We start from the raw sequence: 25,840 nt of genomic DNA, 5'->3' as shown, positions 1-25,840 counted from the left end.
GGTTCCAGTGCGTGGTATTACGTCACCAGGCCGACTCTGCCAGTTCACTGCGTGTTTGTGAGTCTGTGTATTCAAATTCCAAGGTGTTGCAGTTCCCTTTTCATAGGTCTTCGTCGATTCCGCGCTTTCTGTCATAGGTAGGATTCGTTATTACCCTTTTTTTTTTTTTTTTTTTTTTTTTCCTACACCCCAACAAAGTGTTGGTTGTCATGTTCCCCGTTCGTAAACTGTCGTAACCATATGTCATAAGTTCCTTGCCTTATTCCCACTACTTCGTAAAACTTTCCATATCATTCGCATGTATTCGTACCTAGTAGGTTTTTCAAAGTCTACCACCCAATCGTAAAGATTCTATACCTCATTCGAGTCCAGTCGCACTGGCGACGTAACCACTCGCGTCAGCCCACTGCTCAGGACGATTCGTATCAAGTCGCCTCGACGACACAAACTATTCGAATCCACGCCCCTCACACTGCAGCCACTTCCGAATTGAGTCACACTGGCGGCATACGTCCCAAATCCTCGGCCCTACATACCACACCATTCACTCACACTCCAGCCCGATCCGAATCTAGACACATCGGCGGTACAACGATTCGAATCCTCGGCTCTACACACCACACCCCTCACACTCTTTTTTTAGCCCAATCTGAATCTAGTCGCATCGGCGAGACATTTCGGCGGCACAACGATTTGGATCCTCTGCTTTACATTACTCTAATCAGGCACATAACATACACACCTCACTACATCTATTCGTACGTTGTTGCTCAAATTCCGCTATATTTGTTTTCACCTTCCTGATAAGGCTGCTTACTTGCAATCACTTCTTCAGTGGCACTCAAATTGGCCACTCATCGTCTCCAGTGGCAAATCGCCTATTCTCTGTCATTTTCCCTTTAGGTCAGTAAGAGTTTAAGTTGGTCCATCCTGTACCAGGTTTGGACAGTATTTCCTCAGGTAAAAAAACGCACACCAATTGACAGGGCTCGCACCTTCACCAGGGGGCCAGCTATGCCCCAAACAGCTCATTGCAACCCCTTTTTAAATCAATCTCCTATGTCAATTCACTATAGGTTCCTGCTTGACACCCCCCCCAACCAGACTTTGCAAGCTAGGGCATCGAGTCAGGTGTATAGGTAGTACGAGGGATCTCCCCTTGCATTTTCCTTTAAGCACTCTTTCACAAAATGTTTTACTTCACATACATGATTTGAGTTACTCCTTAGGCGTTAGTAACTGTCACATCTTTCTGTGCACAACACTGTTTTCGAAGGGCGACCCTTCACCTATGCAGACAAGGTCGCTCAATGTCAAGCTTGCTGGCAGTGCAATCGTTAGCAGGCCGAACATAGGTCAATAAACTACAGATCGCAACATTCCTACTTGGAATAGCAGAACAGAAGCTCCCTGCCCCAGTACGCCCTGGGGGCTCAGGGTTAGAGTTTTCTAAATTTCCCCTCAACAGTGTTAGTATGCAAATCGGCTTCTTCACTACGCCTGTCGTTCCTTTTTCCTGTCCTCGTTTTTCTCCTTCTTTTTCCATCTTACCTACCCAACGCATCTGTCTCCTCCTGTCTTTACAACAGAGCTTGGACCATCCCCAAGCTCACAGCAGAGCTGCGGCACAGGGGTATTTGCTACCCTGCCACAGCAAGGAAAGCCAAGCTTTTTCGGCTGCTATTCCCACCGCCAGCGGCAGCCCAACCAGGCACCCAGGCATCACTGCAGTCTATATCCTCCGCTATTGCTCAGCTCCACTCCATGGTACCCACGCTGTCCACAGCAGTCACTGACGTCCAGGCCAGAGTGGGAGCCCTGGAGGTACGCCCAGCTGTGGCCCAACAAATCATATAGCTGGGGGGACGTCTCAATCGTCCTGAAAGCAAAAGACCCTAGGCTTAACTGCAAGCTCACTGTCACTGAGTTTGTGCTAGCCTTTGGGATGATCAGAGACGTTTTTTGCACGGCCAACCCCAACAGAAGGGAAGAACTGGACCTGTATCTACATGCAATGGTGGAATTTGGGTCACAAGTATGGGAGGTTTTCATTCTATGACTACCTCTGGTCGTTCTCAGCTAAGGCAGCAGCTAGACTCTTTCTAGTTCCAGATTACCACCAACTGGAGCACCATTGACACAGAGCTATTCTGCCACCACTTTGAGGGTCTACGCGCCACACTCTGTGCTAACTGCCAGTCTTCCACCCATACGGCAAACCAGTGCCCAGAGATAGGTGGCAGATGCCCCACCAACTATCCCTCCACCTCTGGTGGCGCTCAAAACTTGCCTGCTTTCACACCGCCATCCCAGGTGGACAAGTTAGGACGACCGATCCAGTCAGTGGGGGGTGCGACTATCTGCAATAATTTCAATTTCAGGATTTGCAACTACGCTCACGGTAAGCTCCTTCATGTTTGCCTCACATGCCTTAAAGAATATCTCAGTCACGTGTGGCATCAAGCAACTAAATTCCTCATGAGGCCGCATACACGTCGGGTGGTTCTGGTTCTACCTATCCTCGCACCCGACTCCCTCCCTGACCGCCTTCCTCGTGCAGGGATTCACTTCAGGATTCCACACCGGCCTCATCACGCTCCCCCCACACGACCCACGAATGCAAGAACCTACCCTCAGCCGCCACTAATGAGTCAGCCATCAGCATTTTGTTGCAGACCGAACTGGACCAGGGGTACATGATCGGGCCCCTTTTTCAAGTCACCTTTCACTGTCTGGAGAGTCAGCCCTATTGGACTTGTCAAAGGTAAGTTTTCCAATAAACTTTGTTTAGTGTACAATTTGTCCGCGCCTCATTGTTCTCGCATCCCAAACTCCCTAATACCCCCAGGAGTTTTCCCTTAAATACTCGTCAGTCGACTTAGCTATTCAAGCCATCATTAGCATAGGAATAGGCACTTGGCTGTCCAAAGCGGACATCTTGGACACCTTCAAGTTACATCCCATTGAGCCATCCCTCTGGCGGTGGCATGGAATCAAGTGGAAAGGCTTGTACTATTTCGCCACCAAGTTGACATTTGGCTCTAAAAGCAGTTCGATACGTTTGCCCAGTTTCTTTCCTGGATTCTGTCACATCACGCACGTTGTCGTAAGTGATTCACTATCTCGATGACTTCCTGCTCATCGAAATACCCGGTGAGCTCCCCAGTAGATTTGGACAGCTTAAGAGGGGTAAGTAATAATCTTAATGTGCCCATAGCAGAAAAGGGGAAGGCCCGGCACATGCTTCGCATGCTTAACTTCGCCATGAGGATCATCCCTCACGAGTGGTCCTTCATCTCGCGCCTCTTAGTTTTCCTCTCGCAGGCGCAAGACCAAATTCTTAAGCTAGACACTGCAGCAATAGCGGATTTGTCAATGTGGGACGAATTTCTCATGAACTGGAATGGCATATCAATGTTCATTCCTTCAGCATCCTCTTCTTCACCTTGGGTAGTCACGGACGCCACAGCCTCTACAGGCTTTGTGGCGATTTTTGGCCATCATTGGTTTGCAGGGCCATGGCCACCAGAAATCTTCCTGATTCCCAGGTTCAGTCAGTCCTCCGCATTATTCGAATTCTACCCCATTGTGGCAGCAGCTCAAGTCTGGGGCAGCACCTAGGCAGGGGAAACAGTGATGTTTGTGTGTGGCAAACAAGCCACAGCCAATATCATAAATAAAGGCAGGTCCAAATCGCTAGCCATCATGTCCTTCCTGTGCAGACTGGTGCAACTATCACTGCAGCACCAATTCAATGTGCACTGCATCTATATCCAATATAAGTCGACAATATCTCGGTCGACTTACTATCCTGCTTTAACTTTTGCCTCATTCTTTTCGCAAGAACCTGGAGCCGACCCAGCCACATCTCTTATCCCACCTTGGTCATGGCTAATGTTGGATTAAAGCAACACCTACACTATGCGTCCCGCCTTATTAATCAGTCATTATCTCGCAACACCCTGAAAGCGTACCGTACTGCCTGGAATTCCTACGACAGGTTTGAGGCTAGGAACCTATGGGCAGTATCAGGAGATCTCAAGCACATCCTGGCTTTTATATCATATTGCCACACACAGCTGGTGCCGTCACACAATACAATCAGACTCTACTTTAGCTGGCATCCAGCATTTCATCTCCTTATAGTACCCTACCAAACCATCCTTTTTCACTGCCAACAGTCAAAACTATCCTACATGGTATCCACAGGCAACAGCCCCAAACCAGTAGCAAGCGCCTACCCATCACTAGCGCCATCTTCAGAGACATGTCTACCATCCTGTCACGTTCCCCCTTTATGTTATTGCCCAGCATGGTCATTTAAGCAGCCATCTACCTGGCTTTCTATGGCTTCTTACGTCCGAGCGAGTTCACCGGCCCCAGCTGTCAGGTACTACGCAGGCGCCATCTGAAATGCCATCATAATCACTTCATCCTACACCTCGTAGTGTCCAAAATGCAACAGTCCGGTCCCGGGGTAAATATCAAACTTTTCCAGACTCGCAATGCCTAGTGCCCAGTGGCCATTCTAGATCAGTTGTTGGCTCATCTGTCCGACCTTTCCCTACTAACCCTCTAAGTGGTAGCCAGTTCACTGGACGCATTAGGATCCTCTTGCTTAACTTAGGCCTTGACCCCGGACGATATTCTGGACATTCCATCCGGATCGGAGCAGCGTCAGCAGCATCACAAAACTGTGTACCGAACCACGTCATCAAGAAGATGGGCAGGTGGAAATCCGCTTGCTTTGCTCGATACATCCCCAATCTGGAAGCAGAAATGTTACAAGCCTTCCGCAAACTTGCTTAGTAGTACATTAGCACCTCAAATAATTGCCTCCCTAACCCAGCGTTTTGCTCCCCTCTCTTGGCATACCTTCGAGCAGACCAGGGCACATTTCAGGTCTACTTTATGTTGTTAGTCTTGACGTGTTTATGTGGTTCACATCTCTCCCGGTCATAGGGCTCCGACCATAAAAAAAAAAAAAAAAAGTATATATATTATAATATATAATGAACCTACGCAAAGCGGCCACCCTGTAGCAGTAAAACTGCTATAGGATGGTCAGCAAGTGGATAGCTTAAGGTTATCTGGGCTTTAAGACATTCTTCTATATTTTTTGTAATATGTTGTTTTCAGTCTAACCAGTAACCAAAACATTTGGAACAGTTCGAACACATAGCTATGTTATAGGAATGTATTCCACATCTGGATATAACAGTTGGGCAAGGCAGAACACTGCCTATCCAAAGACTGAATGATTCCATTTTCAAATTATGTTGGTCTCTGTGGGGTTCAGTCACTGTTGGAGAATATGGTTGTGCTAAAGAGGATCTGCAATGCACTAATGTTAGTATGGTTATTTAAAACGCAAGCAGAAATCTGCAATTTAGATGGACGGATATATCTATATCTATATATTATTCTCTCACAAGTGAGTACACACTACAATGTAAAGTAGTGAGTGTACAGCTTGTATAACAGTGTAAATTTGCTGTCCCCTCAAAAGAACTCAACACACAGCCATTAATGTCTAAACCACTGGCAACAAAAGTCAGTACCAAATTGGGCCCAATTAGCTGTTTTCCCTCCCCAGTGTCATGTGACTTGTTAGTGTTACAAGGTCTCAGGTGTGAATGGGGAGCAGGTGTGTTAAATTTGGTGTTCTCGCTCTTACTCCTCTCATACTGTTCACTGGAAGTTCAACATGGCACCTTATGGGAAAGAACGTTGAGGATCTAAAAAAAAGAATTTTTGCTCTGCATAAAAATGGCCTAGGCTATAAGAAGATTGCCAAGACCCTGAAACGGAGCTGCAGCACGGTGGCCAGGACCATACAGCACTTTAACAGGACAGGTTCCACTCAGAACAGGCCTCGCCATGGTGGACCAAAAAAGTTTAGTGCACTGGCTCAGCGTCATATACAGAGGTTGTCTTTGGGAAATAGACGTAAAAGGTGCTGCCAGCATTGCTGCAGAGCTTAAGGGGGGTGAGGGGGGTCAGCATCTCAGTGCTTAGACCATACGCCGCATCTGCATCAAATTGGTCTGCATGGCTGTCGTTCCAGAAGAAAGCCTCTTCTAAAGATGATGCACGAGACCCTGCAAACAGTTTGCTGAAGACAAGCAGACTAAGGACATGGATTAGTGGAACCATGTCCTGTGGTCTGATGAGACCAAGATAAACGTATTTGGTTCAGATGGTGTCAAGTGTGTCTGGCGGCAACCAGGGGAATAGTACAAAGACGTGTGCCTTGCCCACAGTCAAGCATGGTGGTTGGAGTGTCATGGTCTGGGGCTGCATGATTGCTGTCAGCACTGGGGAGCTACAGTTCATTGAGGGAACCATAAATGCCAACATGTACTGTGACATACTGAAGCAGAGCATGATCCCCTCCCTTTGGAGACTGGGCCGCAGGGCAGTATTCCAATGTAATAATGACCCCAAACAAACCTCCAAGACGACCACTGCTTTGCTAAAGAAGCTGAGGGTAAGGTGATGGACTGGCCAAGCATGTCTCCAGACCTAAACCCTATTGAGCATCTGTGGGGCATCCTCAAATGGAAAGTGGAAGAGCGCAAGGTCTCTAACATCCACCAGCTCCGTGATGTCGTCATGGAGGAGTGGAAGAGGACTCCAGTGGCAACCTGTGAAGCTCTCGTGAACTCCATGCCCAAGGATGTTAAGGCAGTGCTGGAAAATAATAGTGGCCACAGAAAATATTGATGCTTTTGGCCCAATTTGGACATTTTTCACTTGGAGGTGTACTCACTTTTTTTGCCAGTGGTTTAGACATTAATGGCTGTGTGTTATTTTTAGGGGACAGCAAATTTACACTGTTATACAAGCTGTACACTCACTACTTTACATTTCAGCAAAGTGTAATTTCTTCAGTGTTGTCACATGAAAAGATATAATATTTACAAAAATGTGATATAGTGTGTGTGTGTGTGTGTGTGTGTGTGTGTGTGTGTGTGTGTGTGTGTGTGTGTGTATATATGTAAATATATATATCTTTTACCTATCACCGGGAACTTTTACTATGAAAAGAAAGCTTGGCCATACGTGGCAAAAGACAACACTGTCCAACCAGCACAAAGCCTTAAAAAAGTAAAAGTGTCGTATGATAGTATTTGAATAGTGTATTCCCTATTTGTTAAATGTATTTTCTTTTTTATTTCAGGAAATGTCTGACATCAAGCAATTCATTGAGAAGCAGCTACCTCCAAGTTAACTGACACTTCTGTATGCCTTTGGGAATTTTGAAATATGCACCAGCAACAGTCACTATACTCCTCCTATATGTCTTCAATAAGGAAACTTCTAGTTCTTCTGATAAGATGCAGTAATGAGGGTTGGGATAATCAATATGGTTACCAAGGATTTGCTGATTTAAATTTGGCCAAATATAGGATACTAAAGACCACATTACAAAACTGTAGTTGACTGATTGCTATATTATTTATAGCATTGTAAGGGCTATTTCATGATATGGTAGTAGCAAAGGACTCTGAAAACTGTTGACAGATGGTGGGTCTATACGTACATCTAGTATAACGCAACCCTCTAGATTTGTTTCCAGTTCCATGTTCATGTTGTGCATTAAAATGCAGTACATCTTGTTAAGCTTTTCTAACCTGTTGTACGTTTCTACAATAAAGTTGTATAAAAAGTTTAAAATGTATGGAAAAGTCCATATTTCTGTCATCTTAACTAGGGTTACATTTTGAGATTTTTAGGCTGTGTTTTTGGTAGGCAGAATGTTGGCTGTTTTATAGCCTAGCAGGAATAGTATACTAGTTATGCCCATAATATATCTATCTGTTTTATTAGTCCCGTTATTTTATTACCAGCTATAATATTGATAAATTTTGTGTCATAATGTGAACATTGATGGACCACGTTCACTTAGAACTTTGTTACATGCTGCCATGGGACAGAATTGCAGATTTGTAATAAGTAGTAATGAATATGAAATGAACAGGGACTGACTGACCATAGCTAGAAATTTGAGGGACTTTGAGAAATTTTGAATGTACAAGGGTAACGAGTATTTTGAGTGCTCCAGGACCATGAGCTGGATGTCAGGATTTACAGTGCCTTGCAAAAGTAATCACCCCCTTGGCTTTTTACCTATTTTGTTACATTACAGCCTTTAGTTCAATGTTTTGTTTTTTTTAGTCTGAATTATATGTGATGGATCAGAACACAATAGTATAAGTTGGTGAAGTAAAATTGGAAAAATATATACATAAAACTATTTTTCAGAAATAAAAAAAAAATAACTGGCATGTGCGTATGTATTCTCACCCCATTTGTTATGAAGCCCATAAAAAGCTCTGGTGCAACCAATTACCTTCAGAAGTCACATAATTAGTGATATGATGTCCACCTGTGTGCAATCTAAGTGTCACATGATCTGTCATTACATATACATACCCTTTTGAAAGGCCCCAGAGGCTTCAACGCCTAAGCAAGAGGCACCACTAGCCAAACACTGCCATGAAGACCAAGGAACTCTCCAAACAAGTAAGGGACAATGTTGTTGTTGAAGTACAAGTCAGGTGTAGGTTATAAAAAAAATATATATAAAAAATATGTCTGGCGCAAACCCAACACATCACCCAAAGAACACCATCCCCACAGTGAAACATGGTGGTGGCAGCATCATGCTGTGGGGATGTTTTTCAGAAGTCAGGACTGGGAAACTGGTCAGAGTTGAGGGAAAGATGGATGGTGCTAAATACAGGGGTATTGTTGCGCAAAACAGGTACCACTCTGTGATTTGAGGACGCAGGTTCACCTTCCAGCAGGACAATGACCCCACACACACTGCTAAATCAACACTTGAGTGGTTTAAGGGGAAACATGTAAATGTGTTTTTCTGTTATTTTGTCCTATTTGTTTGCTTCACAATACAAAAAAAAAAAAAAAAAAATCATCTTAAAAGTTGTGGACATGTTTTGTAATTTAAATGATGCAAATCCTCAAACAATACATGTTTAATTCCAGGTTGTGAGGCAACAAAACATGAAAAATGCCAAGGGGGGTGAATACTTTTGCAAGGCACTGTACATCCAGGTTTAGAAGTATTACGTTTTCTTGAAGGGATGACTGAGTGTTCTCCTCATAATTTAGTACATTGGTAAACTAATACTTTGTATTGGGTTTTCCTTTTGATTTATGGCCCCTTTGTCCAAATAACTATATTAAAGGTTTAAAAGTTACTTCAGGTCTCTCGCTCTCGCGTTCTCTCTCTCCATGAATACATCATAAGGATGTACGTGTGCTAGACTCAAGATGATAAACTATTGTAAGAAGGATGACGCTATGCAATAGGTCAGTTGATGTATCGGCCAGAACAGTGGTACTCAGCTGTGATCTTTATCCATAACTGTGCATATTTTTTAGTTTTCTTCACAGGCTTGCAGGTTAGCTACCTACCTGGTAGTGGTAAAACAATGCAATATTGGTAGGTGTCGATGACTAGAATATGGCACCACTGATCTAGACAGGAACCATATTAAATAGCTCTTTATTATACATCTGTTAATCATAGTAATGGTGAGTTAAAGAAAACACTGGACTGTTTAGTGAAAATCTTTTAGGTACTGCAGTGCTGGACCCAAATCTCAGAATAAGAGTTGAAGTACATTGTGTGTGAGATTCTCAATGGTATAGAATTCTTCAAAAAAATCTGCCTGTCAGCTTTACCCACCATTAATAAAGATGGTCATAGCAGCAATTAGACAAGACAAATGTAAAGCTACTGGACTGAAAGCGTTCATAAAAATGATTATACTTGAAGGTCTTTGAAACTACATACTGATTTTCTGGGGTTCTCATTTTTATGTTGTGTGCACTATATGTTATTTTTCTGAGCACTTTGGCTGCTTTGAACAAATTGCAGTCAGTCCATGTTGTTTTATCATTTGTTTTCTTACTTTTTTCTGTTCTAACTACTAAGATGTACAAAACTTTGATCTCAACTAGGATTACCTGCATTGAAACTTTCTGATAATTGTATTTAGCAATTTTACCTGACTGTATCCACACTGTATCCACACTGGGGCTGGTTTTACTGTTACCGGTACAATTGCACATATTTCATATAATCGGGACTAGTGGCTCAACTTGAGGCCCACTATTTACATTGCATATTTTTCTATTCCGAAAGGAATTGTTCATGTGTGGTGGCACACATCTTAACTGGTTTGAAACTCTATATCATCGGCTTTAAACCACAGCAATACATCATCTGTGGTTTCAATCAATAGCAAAGTTTGAGTTCCCAGTCATCAAGCTAGGAGGTGAAATCAGTTTTAAAATGCATTTAATCCAGTACTGCGGTGGTTTTGGACAATGTTGTAGAATACTATTAAATATTGTGTGAGTATTTGAAGGAAATTGGACAATATGCATTGTAGTCCCTCCTTGAAGACTGGAGTTGCACACTGCTGATCCCAGCTATGTTAAATCTCTTTCAGGTTGAGGGAATTTCCTTTTGTAAGCCATATGGTTCTTTTATTTTTATCTCAATAATAGGTGTAGCAAATTTAAGATGCAGCTTGATGATGATTTTTTTTTTTAATATGAATGGAGACTGTGCTTGTGCGCTATGTTCAGAATGGTGTTTAGTAATTTATGATAGAAAATGTCTTTGTTTTGAAAATTCTCTCTAATGGAAGACAGGATAATTCTTAATTATGAGGTACATTTAATACAACTGCTAAATTCCAAACCTGTAAAGAATAATGCTTCTTTTAATATTGGTACATTCATGTTTTAATAAAGAATACATCTAAATGATCAATCCCCCTTTTTTTTATGAACTTGCTTACTCTTTAAGGCTTTTTTATGATTTGTCAAAGATAAAATAAAAAATAAAACTAGTCCAATATGATTTTTTGCTGTGTGTTGACAGGTTTTTAAATTGCAGGTGAAAAAAAAGTCATACTGAAGTTATGACGCAAAATTGTTGGCACTGAAATCTAAAGGGTATATTAAGCCATAAAAGTACTTAAAGCATTTTGAACTTTGGCCAGATATTTTATTGAATGTGTATAAAGATGGTTTGTTACCTATTGTTACATGCATAGGTATCCAGGATTTGTAAAACCCATGCTTTTTACATGATTTATAGGCCTGTCCCCTAAATAGTATTAAACATGTTAACACCCCCCACCTCACCTATGCAGACTAACCTGTGTAAAAAAAAAAAAAAATGATGTGCATATACTTGCCTATTTTTAGCCAGGTCGGGTCAGGTGATCAGACTCTCCTGTGTCAGCCAGTGGTGGCTGCAGAGGAGAGGAGGGAGCTTTCAACAGCTGGGACACTGGAGGCTAAGGGTGATATCACCGATCTAGGCTTTCCCGGCTGTTGACTAGCAAGCTCTCCTCTCCCCTGCAGCCACCCCTGGCTGACACAGGATCGTGTGATTGGACCGGAACAGGCTGAAAATGGGTAAATATGCCCTCCATTCCCCATCTCGACCTCCAGTCTTGTAGCATCCCATTGTATCTCTCTTTGCCGCGAGTGGGGACATAATTGCATCTCGCTTACTATAGCTTGCAAACCCAGTAGTCGCTGGCTACCAGTCTGAATTAAGTACTACAAAGTGTACTCCTGCGCTACCTAAAACCATTTGCGATTTAAGCAATGCCCCAATAAATGTTTTCCAGCTCTCACCTTAACCACTAGAGATCCGCGCTATAGCCAAATGACGGCTACAGAGCGGACCTGCTTTGCCTGGACTACGTCCATTGACGTCGTCCCATGCATGAGCGGCCTGCGTGCCCCCTGCAGGGGGCGCACACGGCGTGCTCTGTGATCAGCGAGTCTGACAAATTTTTTTTTTTTTTCAAAATTTTCCATCTTTTTGTTTGTTTTGCAAAAATAAAAATCCCAACTGTGATTAAATACCACCAAAAGAAAGCTATTTGTGGGGGAAAAAATGATCATTTCATTTGGGCACAGTGTTGTATGACCGCGCAATTGTCATTCAAAGTGTGTCAGCGCTGGAAATTGGTCTGGGCAGGAGGGGGGGTTTAAGTGCCCAGTAAGAAAGTGGTTAAAGTGCACCCTTTTAGCACTTTTGGTATAATATACAAATGAAGCAGTGCTATATCAAACGCATGCATTAAAAAAAAAATAATAATTTTCCGTTTTGAGTGAAACCTTATTCCTTGTGCTCATACAATGCACAAAAATCCATAAATAGGTTTAGTCCATGATCAAGTGTGAAGGAAGAGAGAGCAAACGGACACCTGATAACAGACTACACTTATTCATGGATTTTTGTGTGTTGCATGAGCACAAGGATTCATGTTTTATTCAATACTGAATATGGATTTTTTTTTTTAATGTATATTATGTTTATGATCCCAGACTCCTGGTTTGTCTCACTCAGAGCAGATGTGATGTATCTTCTTCCATGGTACCTTTTCCAGGTACCTGGCCAGAGCTGCATAATTTCAGTCAGATTTTTCAAACATAAATTACTAAAGGTGGCCAGTTACTGTATATGATTAGGAGCCATATAATGTACATATCTGGCTTTTATGGAACAAGTTGTAATGTATCTTGGAGTTCAGATTTAAAGGAATGGTATCCTATAGCATTTAACAAGCTTTGGTACTGAATGAGATTCTTTCATTGCCATTCCTTCCACTTTGGATGCATGAAAATGCAGCTAATGTGCGAAATTGAAAGCATAGCTTTCACATTTGCCTGTCTGTCTTTTTAATGTAGATTAATAAATCTAGAGTACTGTGTATAGGTCTCCCCCCCCCCGTCATACAGTATAGAAGACAGGCATTATTATTATTACGAGTGGGCCATCCAAATGTATACACAAAGCTTAGGTGGCAGACTTGCAAGCCTACGCTGAAAAGACAATAATGCACTAACAAATCTGTTGGTGTCCCTTAACAGGGGAAGGAGGAACTCTACTCTTCAGGACTATATGCGCTAATGATTTCTTGTCTGATCCAGCTAGCAATGGTGAAATGAGAGCTTTGTGGATACATTCAGCACATAAAGGTAATCTGATTTCCAAAAGGAGGCAATAGCTAAAAGGTAAACTTTCCGAGCATGCACCACATCCAGTTGATGGAGAGAAATTTTCCTAGGGTGTTTCATTCAGAATATAAAGGAAGGACAATATCCTCATTACGGTGAATGTAGACCCTTCCCTCGCATGAGTAATGCCACCTAACTGGTAAGGTCAGACAAGAAAATATCCCAAACAGGTTCAAAGGGCAGAGAGAACTGGACTGAGGGCACAAGATCATACAGTGGGGAGATGTGGGCTACACCCAGAACCATTCTTTAAAGAGGAACTACAGTCTGCTCACATAATTTGCAATAAAAACATCTTTGCCATTCTGAAGCTTCCCTCCAACCACTCTGCATATAATTTATATATATTCTGTGATTCTGCCTGTTCACTTCCTGGATTTACACACACACCTGCAGCTCTCTTATTGGCCCTTTTTTGACTCATCCCCCACCCCCCCTTCCTGCCAAACTCTCACGAGGGTGAAGGGTGAAAGAGAGCTGTGCATGATGTCATAGGCCTAGGTGTTTTTACAGACAAGAAACGGGAAGTGGGCTGTATAAGGTATTTATGGGTAGGAAAAAAAATGTTTTACTATCAAGAGTTAAAACAAGGAGGGCAGAGGATTTAATAGGTGGGAAAAATGAAAAAAAAAAAAATGACTGAAGTTCCACTTTTAACTAGAGCCATGCCGTTAAAGCCAGCGTTTGAGAAGTAAGATGGGACAGATATCTGGACACCCCCTGGGCCAATACGATGCAATGATTACCAGCTTGCCCCCCTCTTTGATCCTACAAAGTAGGCAAGAAAGAATCTGGAGGAGGTGGAAAGGCATAGATTGGGCAGAACTGATCCCGCTACTAGAGCATGCATAGTGAATGCCCAAAGGTCCCTGGAGCTGGCAACAAACCTGTCCAGTTTGTAGTTGAGTTTGAATCTAGTTAAACCATATTCAGCATCCACATCTGTGGTAATAGACTTGAAAGACCTCCAGAAGGAGAGCCCAATCCAGACACTGATGACTGACAGAGTCCACCTGCCATGTTTTCATGCCTTCCCTTGGATTGGTGCAACTCTGGTGCCTCCTTTTGTGATTGATGTGGTCCATGGCATTATACTGGATTCTCCTCAAGTTTCCTTGCAATAAGAGTAGCATTTAAGAGACAATAAAATCACCCTGAGTTCCAGAATGTTGATGTTTTCTTCTAAGTCCCCTGCACAGAAAGGGTGTCCAGGACTGCTCCCCAGCCCAACAGGCCAGTGTCTCTCATGAGAACCTTCCACAGCTATGCAAAAAAGGGCTTCCTTAACTGCAGTGTTAAAACTCGTTGTGCTAGGGAGAGTCTGCCCTTGAGAGTCAGACACTTGGGGTGGTTCAAGGACCAAGTATCTCCCACGTTGCCAGAATGTTGAGTTGAAATGATCTTGAAACTGGGCATATTGTAGAAGGCAACTATTAGACCCACGCTCAGCAGAGTCTCTACTGTCCTGGATGTTGGAGGTAAGGAGGACTGAGCCTTCAAAAAGAGATTGTCCAAGTGCCCTACAACGTAAAGTCCTTGAGCACAGAGCAATGCTAAAAACCGGGGTTAAGCATTTTGGTGAAAGCTGGGAGGGGCCTGTGGATAGGCCAAAGGGAAGGATGACAAATTAATCCTGTTGCTTACCCATTGCAAAATGCAGATAGCGTTAATGAGATGGAAATGCGAGAGTATGCATCCCAGATATCTATTGAAGCCAGAAAATCTGCTGGAAGCAGGAAGGCAATGACTGATCTGGCATTTTCTATGCAAAACGTTTGAAACCATATGAGCAAGTTGAGTCTTCAGATCCAGAATGGGCCTGACTTCCACCTTTTTAGTTTGGGGAAAAAGGTTTTGAGTAGAAACCTTGAAAGTGTTCTGCTGCTACAGGGGTAATGACTCCTTGAGACAAGAGATGCTGGACAGTCACAAACCAATCTGCTGGCCTTGACAGAAGTTTTGATTTGAAAGCTTAAAGCAGAAGACAGAGCGTGAAATTCTAGTTTATAGCCCTTGGAAATTACACACTGTACTCAAGGCATCTGAGACTTTCTGGGACCAGAAGGCTAACAGACAACTCCTTACTTTGAGAAGTAGGGGTGCCCCATCACTGTAGGAGGTGCTGGCACTATTCTTAACTGGCTTAGAGGGCCATATCTTCTGATGAAAGTACATTCCTTTTTTTAGATTTAGACAAAGAGGATTGAAAGAAATCCTTACTAACTTCAGGCGTAGAAGATCTACTAGTAGTAACATAAGCCTTTTTCTTCTGTGGGGGAGAATACTCCTACCTCCTTATGATTTCCTTGATGTTCTTATCCAAGGATGGCCCAAACAGGCATTTGTCTTCAAAGGGTAACTGCTCAAGGTGTTTCTGGTCTGGGAGCTCTGCTCAGAAGACTTATCCTAGAGATTTCTTGAAATGTATCCACCAAGGCATTCATGCAGTAATGTAACTTTTACATAGATAAAAGGTCTAATGCATAAGCTCTAACGAGCAGGGCCCTCTGATCCCTCCTGTATTGATTTGTATTGTAAGTGTACTGTCTGCCCCATGTTGTAAAGCGCTGCGCAAACTGTTGGCGCTATATAAATCCTGTATAATAATAATAATGATGCATGGGTGCTCAATCTGTGGCCCTTCAGCTGTTGCGGAACTACAAGTCCCATGACTCATTGCAAGCTGCTGACAGTTACAAGCGTAACTCCCAAAGGCAGAGCATGATGGGACTTGTAGTCCCACAACAGCTGGATGGCCACAGGTTCTGCACCCATGGTCTAATGGATAGGGGCATCCATATAATGGAACTAAGATTTTGGGCCATGCACCTAATCTAGAGAGCCACGGTCTGACAGAATGCCAATAGACACAACCACATCTTACATGGAAGGGCCTGCCAAGAGTGCTTTAAAGGGTTGTAAAATATTATACATACTTCTTCTGTGCAAGGGTTTTGCACAGAGTGGCCCCGAAAAAAAAGGTTTGGATTAAATAAATAATGTGCTTATGTGTAAATGTAAACACATACGTAAGTCCTGCATACATATGTAACCAGTGATCGCACCACACATGTGAGGTATCGTCGCGAACGTCAGAGCGAGAGCAATCATTTTATTACCAGACCTCTGGTGTATCTCTAAACTGGTAACCTGTAAAGATGTTTAAAGCGTCACATATGGAGAATTTTAAGTACTGCAGTTTGGCGCCATTACACAAGTAGATGCAATTTTAAAGTGTGACATGTTTGGTATCTATTTACTCAGTGTAACGTTTGGATGGATATATATAAAATAAAGAAAACAATTGGGAATTTGTGTTTTTGTGCATTAAAATTCATGAGAGTATTTTTTCCAGAAAAATTGTGTTTGAAAAACTGCTGTGCAAATACCATGTGACATAAATTGTAACACCCACCAGTTTATTCTCTAGGGCAGGGGTAGGCAACCTCTGGCCCTCCAGCTGTTTTGAAACTACAAGTCCCATAAGACATTGCAAGACCCTGACATTCACAGGCAGGACTCCTAGAGGCAGAAGCATGATGGGATTTGTAGTTTCACCACATCTGGAGGGCCGAGGTTGCCTACCCCTGCTCTAGGGCCTAGGCTCTGTGCTTTAACCACTTTCTGCCGGCAGGGCGTACATGGACGTCCTCTGGTTTCAGTGGTTATACCGGGAGGATGCCTGCACCTACAGGCATCATCCCAGTCTTGATCTTTTTAGCCGGTGATTCTGAACAAGGCAGAAGTGATCTGGGTGGCTAATTATCCACTCGATCACTTCTGCGGGTGGTGGAAGAGGGTCCCATCCCCCTCCTCTCCTGGGATCTCTGGTCCCATTGCGGTGTCCGGGAGCGATGCGGCCGTCGGCGATGGCTGCTTTGTACAGAGAGAGAGCAACTGACGGCGTTCCTCTCTCTGTAACCCTGGAAACTGGGAGCGACGAGTAGTTTGTCAGTTCCGGTCCCGCCCCTTTGTTTACCTGGTCACCAATGGCCAGGTGAGTAGCTGATCAGACCGATTTGTGTCTGATCGGCTACATGGGAGGCCAGAGGAAAAATTTGGGGTCTAATGCCTTGTTTCCACTGAGCGGATCGGTTCGGTTCGGTACGGTACGCTATTTTGAGTGTTTCAATTAGGAAAGTGGCCCATACAACCGAACCGAACCGCACCATTCTGGGTCCTGCTTCAGATGTGGGGCCATAGAAAATGGTACGGTTCAGTTAGGGCGGAGCTACGATACATTCCACTGATTGGCGGACATGTGACGCCATGCTAGGCATTTTTTCTAAACCCACGTATGGCCCCTGGTGGTCCGACTTGCAGTGAAAACGCTCACCTGAATAGGCCGGACCATTCCAGGCCTTCCAAACTGTACCGACCCGAACCGATCCGCTCAGTGGAAACGAGGCATAATAGACCCCAGATCTCTCCATAAAGAGGACCTGTCACGGCCCATGCTATCACAAGGGATGTTGTTCACCCCTTGTGATAGCAATAACGTTAGTACAAAAAATAAGTGTAAAAATATATATTTTTGTATAAAATAAATATTAAAAAAAAACACACATGTGAGATATTGTCACGAATGTCAGAGTGAGTGCAATAATTCTAGCACTGTACCTCCTCTACAACTCTAAACTGGTAACCTGTAAAGGCGTTTAAAGTGTCGCCTATGGACAATTTTAAGTGCCGTAGTTTGCCACCATTCCACGGGCAGACGCAATTTTAAAGCGTGACACGTTAGGTATCTATTTACTCGGCGTAACATCATTATTCACATTATACAAAAAAATTGGGCTAACTTCAGTGGTTTTTGTTTTTTTTTAATTCATGAAAGTTTTTTTCCCAAAAAAATTATGTTTGAAAAACTGCTGCGCAAATACAGTGTGACATAAAATATTGTAGCACCCACCATTTTATTCTCTAGGGTCTCTGCTAAAATATATATATATATATATATATATATATATATATATATATATATATAATGTTTGGGGGTTCTAAGTGATTTTCTAGTAATAAAAAAGTAGGAGCAAAGTGTCAGAAAGAGCCCGGATGGCAAGTGCTTAAAAAGTAATTTTGTAACAAAAAAACAAACAAACTGATTTTTACATGAAAAAGAAAGTGTGAGAACAGGCCTGGTCTTCAAGCCAAATGATGGGCAGGCTCAGAGCTGACCGATAGAGGTGTACAGGTGGACGCAGCACTACTCATTATACACGCTGCGTGCATTTCCCACATCTAACCACCAGGTGGCGCAGGCATTCTCCATATCTGACTAAGAGCCGCTTGCTACGGGGCGTGGCGGACCGTACAACACCTCCCCGGAAGAGGCCGCTCTTCTAGAACGATAACATAGTTGAGTCCTCGCTGTTTGGGACTGTCGTGCTAAACTTCCGGCTGGGCTATAGAGAGGTCGCGCTAAGCGGGAATTTGCCTTTCGCTCCAGTGTTGTTGTCCAGGCTCCTTGGTGTCATTGTTTGTGGCCCACAATAGAGCAGAGATGAGCGGGTGTGGCGGGGAGGAGATTATCCGTATCGCAAAGAAGATGGAGCGCATGGTACAGAAGAAGAACACGGTGAGCCCGCTGTGGAGATGGCACAGGCCGCTCTAGGCACACACCTTGTGTCTTCCCCCTCCCCCCATGGGCATGCAATGGTGTGTGCTGGGGATTTGAGCAGCCTATCAGAGGGTGTCTGTGCCGCCTGGAACTACAGATCAATGCTCGTGATTGGCGGTATAGGGCGCAGTACACCGGAGCTGATTAATACAGGGGGGTTTCCTGAGTGTGGAAGAACCAGAGCTATCTGGAGTTCCCCGGTCCTCGTCAGCTTCCCATGTGTCAAACAATAGAGGGAACCAGTGAGGTGACATGAATACTTACCATAGACTGGAAACAAGCATTACACCCAAGGACCAATGGAAGGAATAGAAGAATGGGGGAGGGGGGGGGCAATACCTGCTGGGAATGGACTTTATAAATGGAATGCTTTCCCTGAACTGTTCTGTTCCTTACAAACAAACCTGAGACACGCCCCCCCCCTTGTCACTTACCTGTCCGCTGATCAATCGCCACTTACCCCATCCAGCTTGTCCTCAGTGCCCTTTGTCTCTTCAGTGTCCCAGTGGTCACTGCTTCTCCTCCCGGCCAATCGGGTCTTCAGACTCCCGGCCAGTTGGGTCTCGGGAGGAGAAACAGAAAGAAACTGACTAATAATAATTCACTAATGTCACACAACTGGGTGGGCTCAGGGTGAAGTGCTCTGCGCACCGTGCCCACCCTTTTTTGAAGTCCATTAGAGCCTCAGACTCTAATCCGTGCTTCAAAAAAAAAAAAAAAACCCATTGAAATCCATGCATCTGGCACCCTGGATGTAGATCAGGGGCACCGCCCCCTCTACCCCTAATGGATTGGCCACCACTGTATAGGATGATGCTTAAGACATGTTTTACAGGGGCTTTAGCTTGTATAAGAGCCGTGTGAACAGCAAGCTTTGACAAAGCGTTTACAGAGCTTTCAGCTAGTTTCGTTGACGTTTTTAAAGTACTGTTCAGATTCAGTTTGTAACTGTTGAACACGGATCATAATGGGAGTGCTGTTTGCCACTTTAAAACAAGCTGCTAGCAGGTTTCAGCACTTCTTGAAGCTTGTTTAAAGTGGCAGTCAGCACTCCCATTAAGATCCGTGTTCACCATTTACAAACTGGATCTGAATGGTACTTTAACCACTTGCCGCCTGCCCTCCATCAAATGACGGCTGGGCAGTGCGACTCTCGTTCTGGGTGGACGTCATATGACGGCACCCAGAACAACCACTCTTGCGCGCCCGCAGCGCGGCTATGGTGCTGTGTTGCTAGGACACAGATTCGACCCAGATCTCTGTAAAGATGTGATCGGCTGTGTCCAATGGCAGCCGGTCACATGTAAACACGGAGATGCCAGTAATCGGCGCTCCTCCCCTCACACTGACCGAGTGTGAGGAGAGGAGAGCCGATCAGCAGCATCTCCTCACAGAGGACGGCTAGGCATGTAATCAGGGCACTGATCATCAGTTTCCTGATTACAATAAAGCCCCCACAGTGCCCACTGGTGCCAGCAATCAGTGCCCATTAGTGATGACAGTCAGTGTTGCCTATCAGTGCCCATAAGTGCAGCATATTTGTGCCGCCTCATCAGCATTCATCAGTGAAGGAGAAAAATTACCGTACTTATTTACAAAATTTACTAAACTAAAACTTTTTTTTTTTTTTTGGAAAAAATAAAAAACCTATAAGTGATTAAATACCACCAAAAGATAGCAGCTCTATTTGTGTGCAGAAAATTATAAAAACGTCACATGGTTACAGTGTAGCATGACTGTGCAATTGTCATTCAAAGTGTGACAGCGCTGAAAGCTGAAAAATGGCCTGGGCAGGAAGGGGGTGAAAGCTCCCAGACCATTTTTAAAAACTTCAACTAGCTGACTGCTCTGGAAATGCTTTGTTAAAGCTTGCTGTTCACACGGCTCTTATACTAGCTGAAGCCCATGTAAAACGGGCCTTATACATTAAGGGGGAACTCCAGGAATTTGCTAATCGGCTCTATGGGTGTCCCATGTGTGGATGGTGCTGCATTACTTTTGGTTTATTCAGGCCCAACAGTACAGTACGCTGTGAACTTCCAGTGCTGAGACTTGCCCTCCTGGCTCTAGTACAGTGTATACGGTGAGGGGTATGCGGGAGGCTTGCTCTCCACCTCCTCCATTGTGCTCTTTTCACTGTATACAAGGCATTTACAAGAGACATTTGTTGGGGTTTCCACACAAGTTAAAAAAGAAGCATGGGTTTCCCTTTTTTTTTTTTTTGGCACTCCGGTGCCAAACTTTCGGTACCCCTCTCCACTTCAGAGGGACGGAACCGGAGCAGAGTCTTCCAGAATTTCGGGCTCCTCCTTCCTCCGCCGCAGGGCAAGTTAGAAAGGGATTTGTGCATCAGCAGTAGGGATCCGGCTGTGTGATTTTCCTTATGAAGAACGGCGGCTGAAGGACCCGACAGCCAATCCGAAAATCATCTGGGGTGCCGACATCGTGGGCTCCCTGGTCTCCCTAATATTAAAAGTCAGCTACAGTATTTGTGGTTGCTGACTTTTAATTTCTTTGCCCCCAGGCGGAACACTGCTTTAAAGCTGAATTAAACCCTCCTATCCATTACAGCCAAGGAATCTGCTTCGGTTTGACTTTGATCTGCAACTGCCATGGTGCTGCACATGTGATCAGCTATGACACAAGACATTGGATAGCTTGTTTGTAGGACATAGGCAAATGTGACAGTTACATTCCTGGAATGCAGGAAATGCTAACTGTTTTTTGAAACTGTTAAATCAATGGGTTTAGTACTGCTTTATGATTTACTGCTGTTCAGGGGCTCTGGGCTTCAGCAAAATGGCAGCAAGAAGAAACCGGAGCAATGCTGAAGGCAATTTACAGCACACACTAATTTTGGTAGCATTTTTAATGTGGAATTCATGTTCCTTGCTAAAGAACGTTTAATTTTTATCAAGTTGTTAGAGCAATGTTTCTCAACTCCAGCCCTCAAGGTGCCCCAACGGGTCATGTTTTCAGGATTTCCCTCAGTAACAGCTGTGGTAATTACCCCATACACACTATTAGTTTTTTTGCAGTTTTTTGTCTTCAGATTTACCAAAACCATGTAGTGCAAGGGCCTGCCTGATTGCATACAAATTAAAACTCTTAGAGCCCTTTCACATTGCAGCAACGTTGGCGCTAAAGCTTCCCTAGTTTTAGCGGTGATTTTCGGTTGCTAGCGGGGCGCTTTTAACCCCTGCTAGCGGCCAAGGAAAGGGTTAATAGCGCCCTTGTAGCGCCGCTGCCGAATCGCTTTGCAGGCGCTTCAGCAGCAGAGCCCATTCATTTCAATAGGCAGGAGCGGTGTATACACCGCTCCTCCACCGCCCCAAAGATGCGGCTCACAGGACTTTTATTTTAACGTCCTGCTAGCGCAGCGCCCCAGTGTGAAAGCACTCGGCCTTTCACACTGGGACTGCAGATGAGGCATTTTTCAGGTGCTATTTTTGGTGCTAAAGCGCCTGAAAAAATGCCTCCGGTGTAAAAGGGGTCTTAAGGTTTGACTTCATATTGTATAGTTTTGGTAAATCGGAAGACCAAAATCTGCAGAAAATCTAATAGTGTGTATGGGGTCTAAGGCAGTGAAACTGATCAAATCACCTGTGCAAAATAATGGAAAGCCTGAAAACATGACCTGTTGGGGTGCCTTGAGGACTGGAGTTGAGAAACGCTGCTCTACTGTACCAGGTAGAAGTTTTCAAAACTATTTTTTTTTTTTCAGGTTTACATCTACTTTAAAGTGAATACCTGTGGGAGGGGTTACAGTCTTATGCTGGCAGTCTTGTTGGGATCTACCTCCTTTCCTTCCCCTCTGATGTCAGCTCTGGGCTGTCTGCTGTCCCCCTCTTCCCTTTTCCTTTTCTCTTACAAACAGCCTCTATCTGCACATTGTGTAGCTGCCTGCTATGCTGTACTTCTGACCTGTGAAGTTCCTAGATAAAAACGGCTGTGCAGCTTAGTAGTGCGCAGATAGAGGTTGTCTAAGAGAATGATCTGAGGTGTGTGAGAGGAGCTGTGCTGTCTGTGCTCAGACTGTGTGCAATTCAGGGGTGTGAGAAGGAGCCCAACGGGCACAGCTTCCATGGTGGTTGGAGGGGGGGCACAGCCCCCTATTAAATAGCTTTGTGGTTTCTCAGATGCATTAAAGATCTGCTTTAAATAAATATTGATCACTAAAATGTTTAAAATGGGGATACATTAAATGATATGCATTGGTAGATTGGGTTTCTTAAGCATGATGTACTCTGGAATATATTTATTTATTGAGAAATGTTTTTTTTTCCTTTTTTGCAGGCTGGGGCTTTAGATTTATTAAAGGAACTTAAAAATCTCCCAATGACTTTGGAGCTTCTTCAGGTAAGTTTGGTGGCACTGTTCTGGTTTTAGGTTAAAAATTAAGCTATACCTAGAAACCCTGGTATTGTTAGTATGAAGGCTTCTATTGCTGAACTCTATATGCCACATAGGATAAGCCTTGGCCCCGCAGCTTGCAGAAATCCAGCATTTTACAGTTGTCACTGGAGCAGGAATAGTAAAGATATCTTCTGATGGGGGTCACCTGTTGTGATAGCTGTGCATGGAGGTATTTTACCTCACTTTGGGGAGATTTCTCTCCTTTTGTGGTATCTCCAGAAACCTGAAGCGAAGGAAAATCTTCCCAAAGGGACACAAAATTAGAGGTTTTAATTCTTCTCTACTCCATCCAATTAAATCTGGCTTTACAGCATTGTGTTGCACTACCGCAACATGTACACATTAGTGCATTGCAGTGCCATTCATTCCAAATGACACCCTTGGCGCACTAAGACGACTGTGTGCAGTGCGGTGTTGGAGGGAGAAAGTATAATGCTGCTCATAGATGGATCAAAATTCGGCAGGTTCAGCGGGGACCAGCCAAATTTTGATCCATCTATGGGCCGTTCCAGCTTGACAGAAACTGATTCCACAATCAACTTTTGTGGTTTTTAACCACTTGCTCTCTGAAATTTACCCCTCTTCATGACCAGGCCATTTTTTTTTGCGATACAGGCAGCACTGCGTTACTTTAACTGACAATTGCGCGGTCGTGCAACGTTGTACCCAAATGAAATTTATGTCTTTCCCCACAAGCAGAGCTTTCTTTTGGTGGTACAGGCATTGCACTAGTAACAAACATCCGACTTACAATCGACTCCTACTTACAAACGGAGGGAGACAACAGGTAGTGAGAGAAAATCTACCCCTAGGAAGGGAAATTCACTCCTTTTAGAGTTATTATGGGAAAAAGTGTCTCCACTGAAGCTTTATCTCCAAGGCTTGTTTCCACAACATCCCAAAATTTTCAAAATCCAATTGTCATTGGGACAGAAAGTGAGGAGAAATCTTCTGAACAAGGGCATAGACAGCAAATTAAACATTACATGGGTGTTAACCCTTCCCTATGCTATCCAAAAAGCTTAAATATTGTTTTCTTTATTGTATATCATGGGACACACAGCCTAAGTAATTACTTAATGGGTTATGGGCCACCTTCAGGTGTTGACACTGGCATACCCAATCAAGGAAGTTCACTCCCTATATAACCCCTCCTTCTTCCAGGAGCACATCAGTTTTTTCGCCAGTGTCTAAGGTGTTGGTCACGAGTGAAGATGTGCTCTGAGGAGCTCCAAGAGGGATCTATGCTGGATTTAAAAGGAAAAAACCTTCACAACCGGATCCATCCACGCCACTGAGGCCACAGGATGGTACCCAGGCTTCGCATAGAAGAACGAGGTTTTGCCTGTAACGCTTCTCTTTGAGGGCTTGACCCTAGGAACCAGAACTTTTTGGTCTTGCTACATTACCTAAAGTTGCTATGCAGGGTGCTATACAGGTCCAAAGGAGTGGAACCCCTATTAAAAGGGACCCGGTCTTTGAAGGTTTACTAACGCAGCCCGCCGTGATGGGTGAAGTTTGGATCTGTCTGTTTCAGCAGTATCTTGCAGCAAGGATAAGGTAAGGGAAGAAGCTTAGGAACTGTAAAAAGTCTACCTATGCCTTTCTTCCATATATATTAAACATTGTAATGCCTTAAAATCTCCTCCTAGAGGGAGTAAAAATACACATACCCTATTACATTGTTTCTCAGCAGCCCTGTCTTGCTACAACAGCTTGTGTGGTCCCAGTTGCACGAGGGGGTTTGAATTGAACAAAATGTTCCTGTCCGCCCCCCCCCCCCCCCCCCCCCTCAAATTGGGGAAACTAAGGGGCTGGGGTACAGCAATGTAAAAGCTGTACTACATCATTTGGGTAGTATTGCATGTTTGGCAATGTGTCAGCGCTAAACTGATCTACACTTAATGAGAATATAAGTTTCAACAAAATATATATGTGTTCCCCCCCCCCCCCCCCCCTCGAGGGGCGCAGGGCCCCAAGGGCAAGCCAAGGTGAGTCATTGGAACCTATTGGTGGTGCAACTGGTTCTCACACTTTAGCCCCTATATACGTGACTGAACATGTATTTTCCTCTACCCTGCAGGGCTTAAAAGGAAGATTAGCAGCTTTAATCACATCCTCTATCCAAGGGGATAGGAAGCGTGCTAGATCCCCTTCCCCACCTCAAACCCTTTACCAAGGGAACAGTAGGCACAGAATGAGGTATTGCCCTCAGGCGAGTACATAGAAAAACAAGCCAATTTTTTCCTCTGCGGAGCAAACAGTTGATGAATCTTATGCAACCTCGCAATCTGAGAGATTGATGGTACAAACTCTTACGGAGATGGTTCATTCCACTTTCATACTACCCCTAACAGAGTCAGCTGAAAGTTCGGTCCCTTCCTTGGGTTCTTTAAAACATTTACAGCCTTTTCATGTGTTTGCGGTCCATGCGTTACAAGAAAAGCTTCTTTATGCTGAATGGGATCATCCGGATAAGCATTTTCTCCCTCCAAAGAGTTTCTCAGCTCTCTATCCCATGGAGGAGAAATTCACAATAGATGGAAAGTACCAGCAGTAGACACTGTGATTTCCATCATCAATAAAAATTGAACTTGTCCAGTAGACAATGCACAATTTCTTAAGGATCCAACAGATAAGAAGTTGGAATTTTTGTTAAAATCCTCTTTTTTCCTGCCAGGTGCCGTTTCTCAGCCTGCAGTTGTTGCAATAGGCATCTGT

At 43.9% G+C, this 25,840-nt stretch overlaps 2 protein-coding genes across 3 annotated transcripts in view; both read left to right on the top strand.

The window, feature by feature from the left end:
• The window catches only part of LYPLA1 (lysophospholipase 1), a 45,005-nt gene extending 36,021 nt beyond the window's left edge, over positions 1-8,984 (top strand). Inside the window, exon 9 of the mRNA XM_073631606.1 lies at positions 7,184-8,984. Coding sequence (XP_073487707.1) covers positions 7,184-7,234 — 51 coding nt within the window. The 3' untranslated portion in view covers positions 7,235-8,984. The remainder of the gene's footprint in view (positions 1-7,183) is intronic.
• A 9,426-nt stretch (positions 8,985-18,410) lies between these two features.
• TCEA1 (transcription elongation factor A1) overlaps positions 18,411-25,840 on the top strand; it is a 64,294-nt gene continuing 56,864 nt past the window's right edge. Inside the window, exons 1-2 of one of the 2 annotated variants that reach the window (XM_073631604.1) lie at positions 18,411-18,661; positions 23,000-23,062. In XM_073631604.1, coding sequence (XP_073487705.1) covers positions 18,587-18,661; positions 23,000-23,062 — 138 coding nt within the window. In that variant the 5' untranslated portion in view covers positions 18,411-18,586. The remainder of the gene's footprint in view (positions 18,662-22,999; positions 23,063-25,840) is intronic. The other variant, XM_073631603.1, reaches the window with a different exon arrangement.

The sequence above is a fragment of the Aquarana catesbeiana genome, linkage group LG05 (assembly GCF_042186555.1).
Source record: "Aquarana catesbeiana isolate 2022-GZ linkage group LG05, ASM4218655v1, whole genome shotgun sequence".
Classification (NCBI taxonomy): domain Eukaryota; kingdom Metazoa; phylum Chordata; class Amphibia; order Anura; family Ranidae; genus Aquarana; species Aquarana catesbeiana.
The sequence above is the reverse complement of the archived record's forward strand: the minus strand, read 5'-3'. Positions and strand labels throughout refer to the sequence as shown.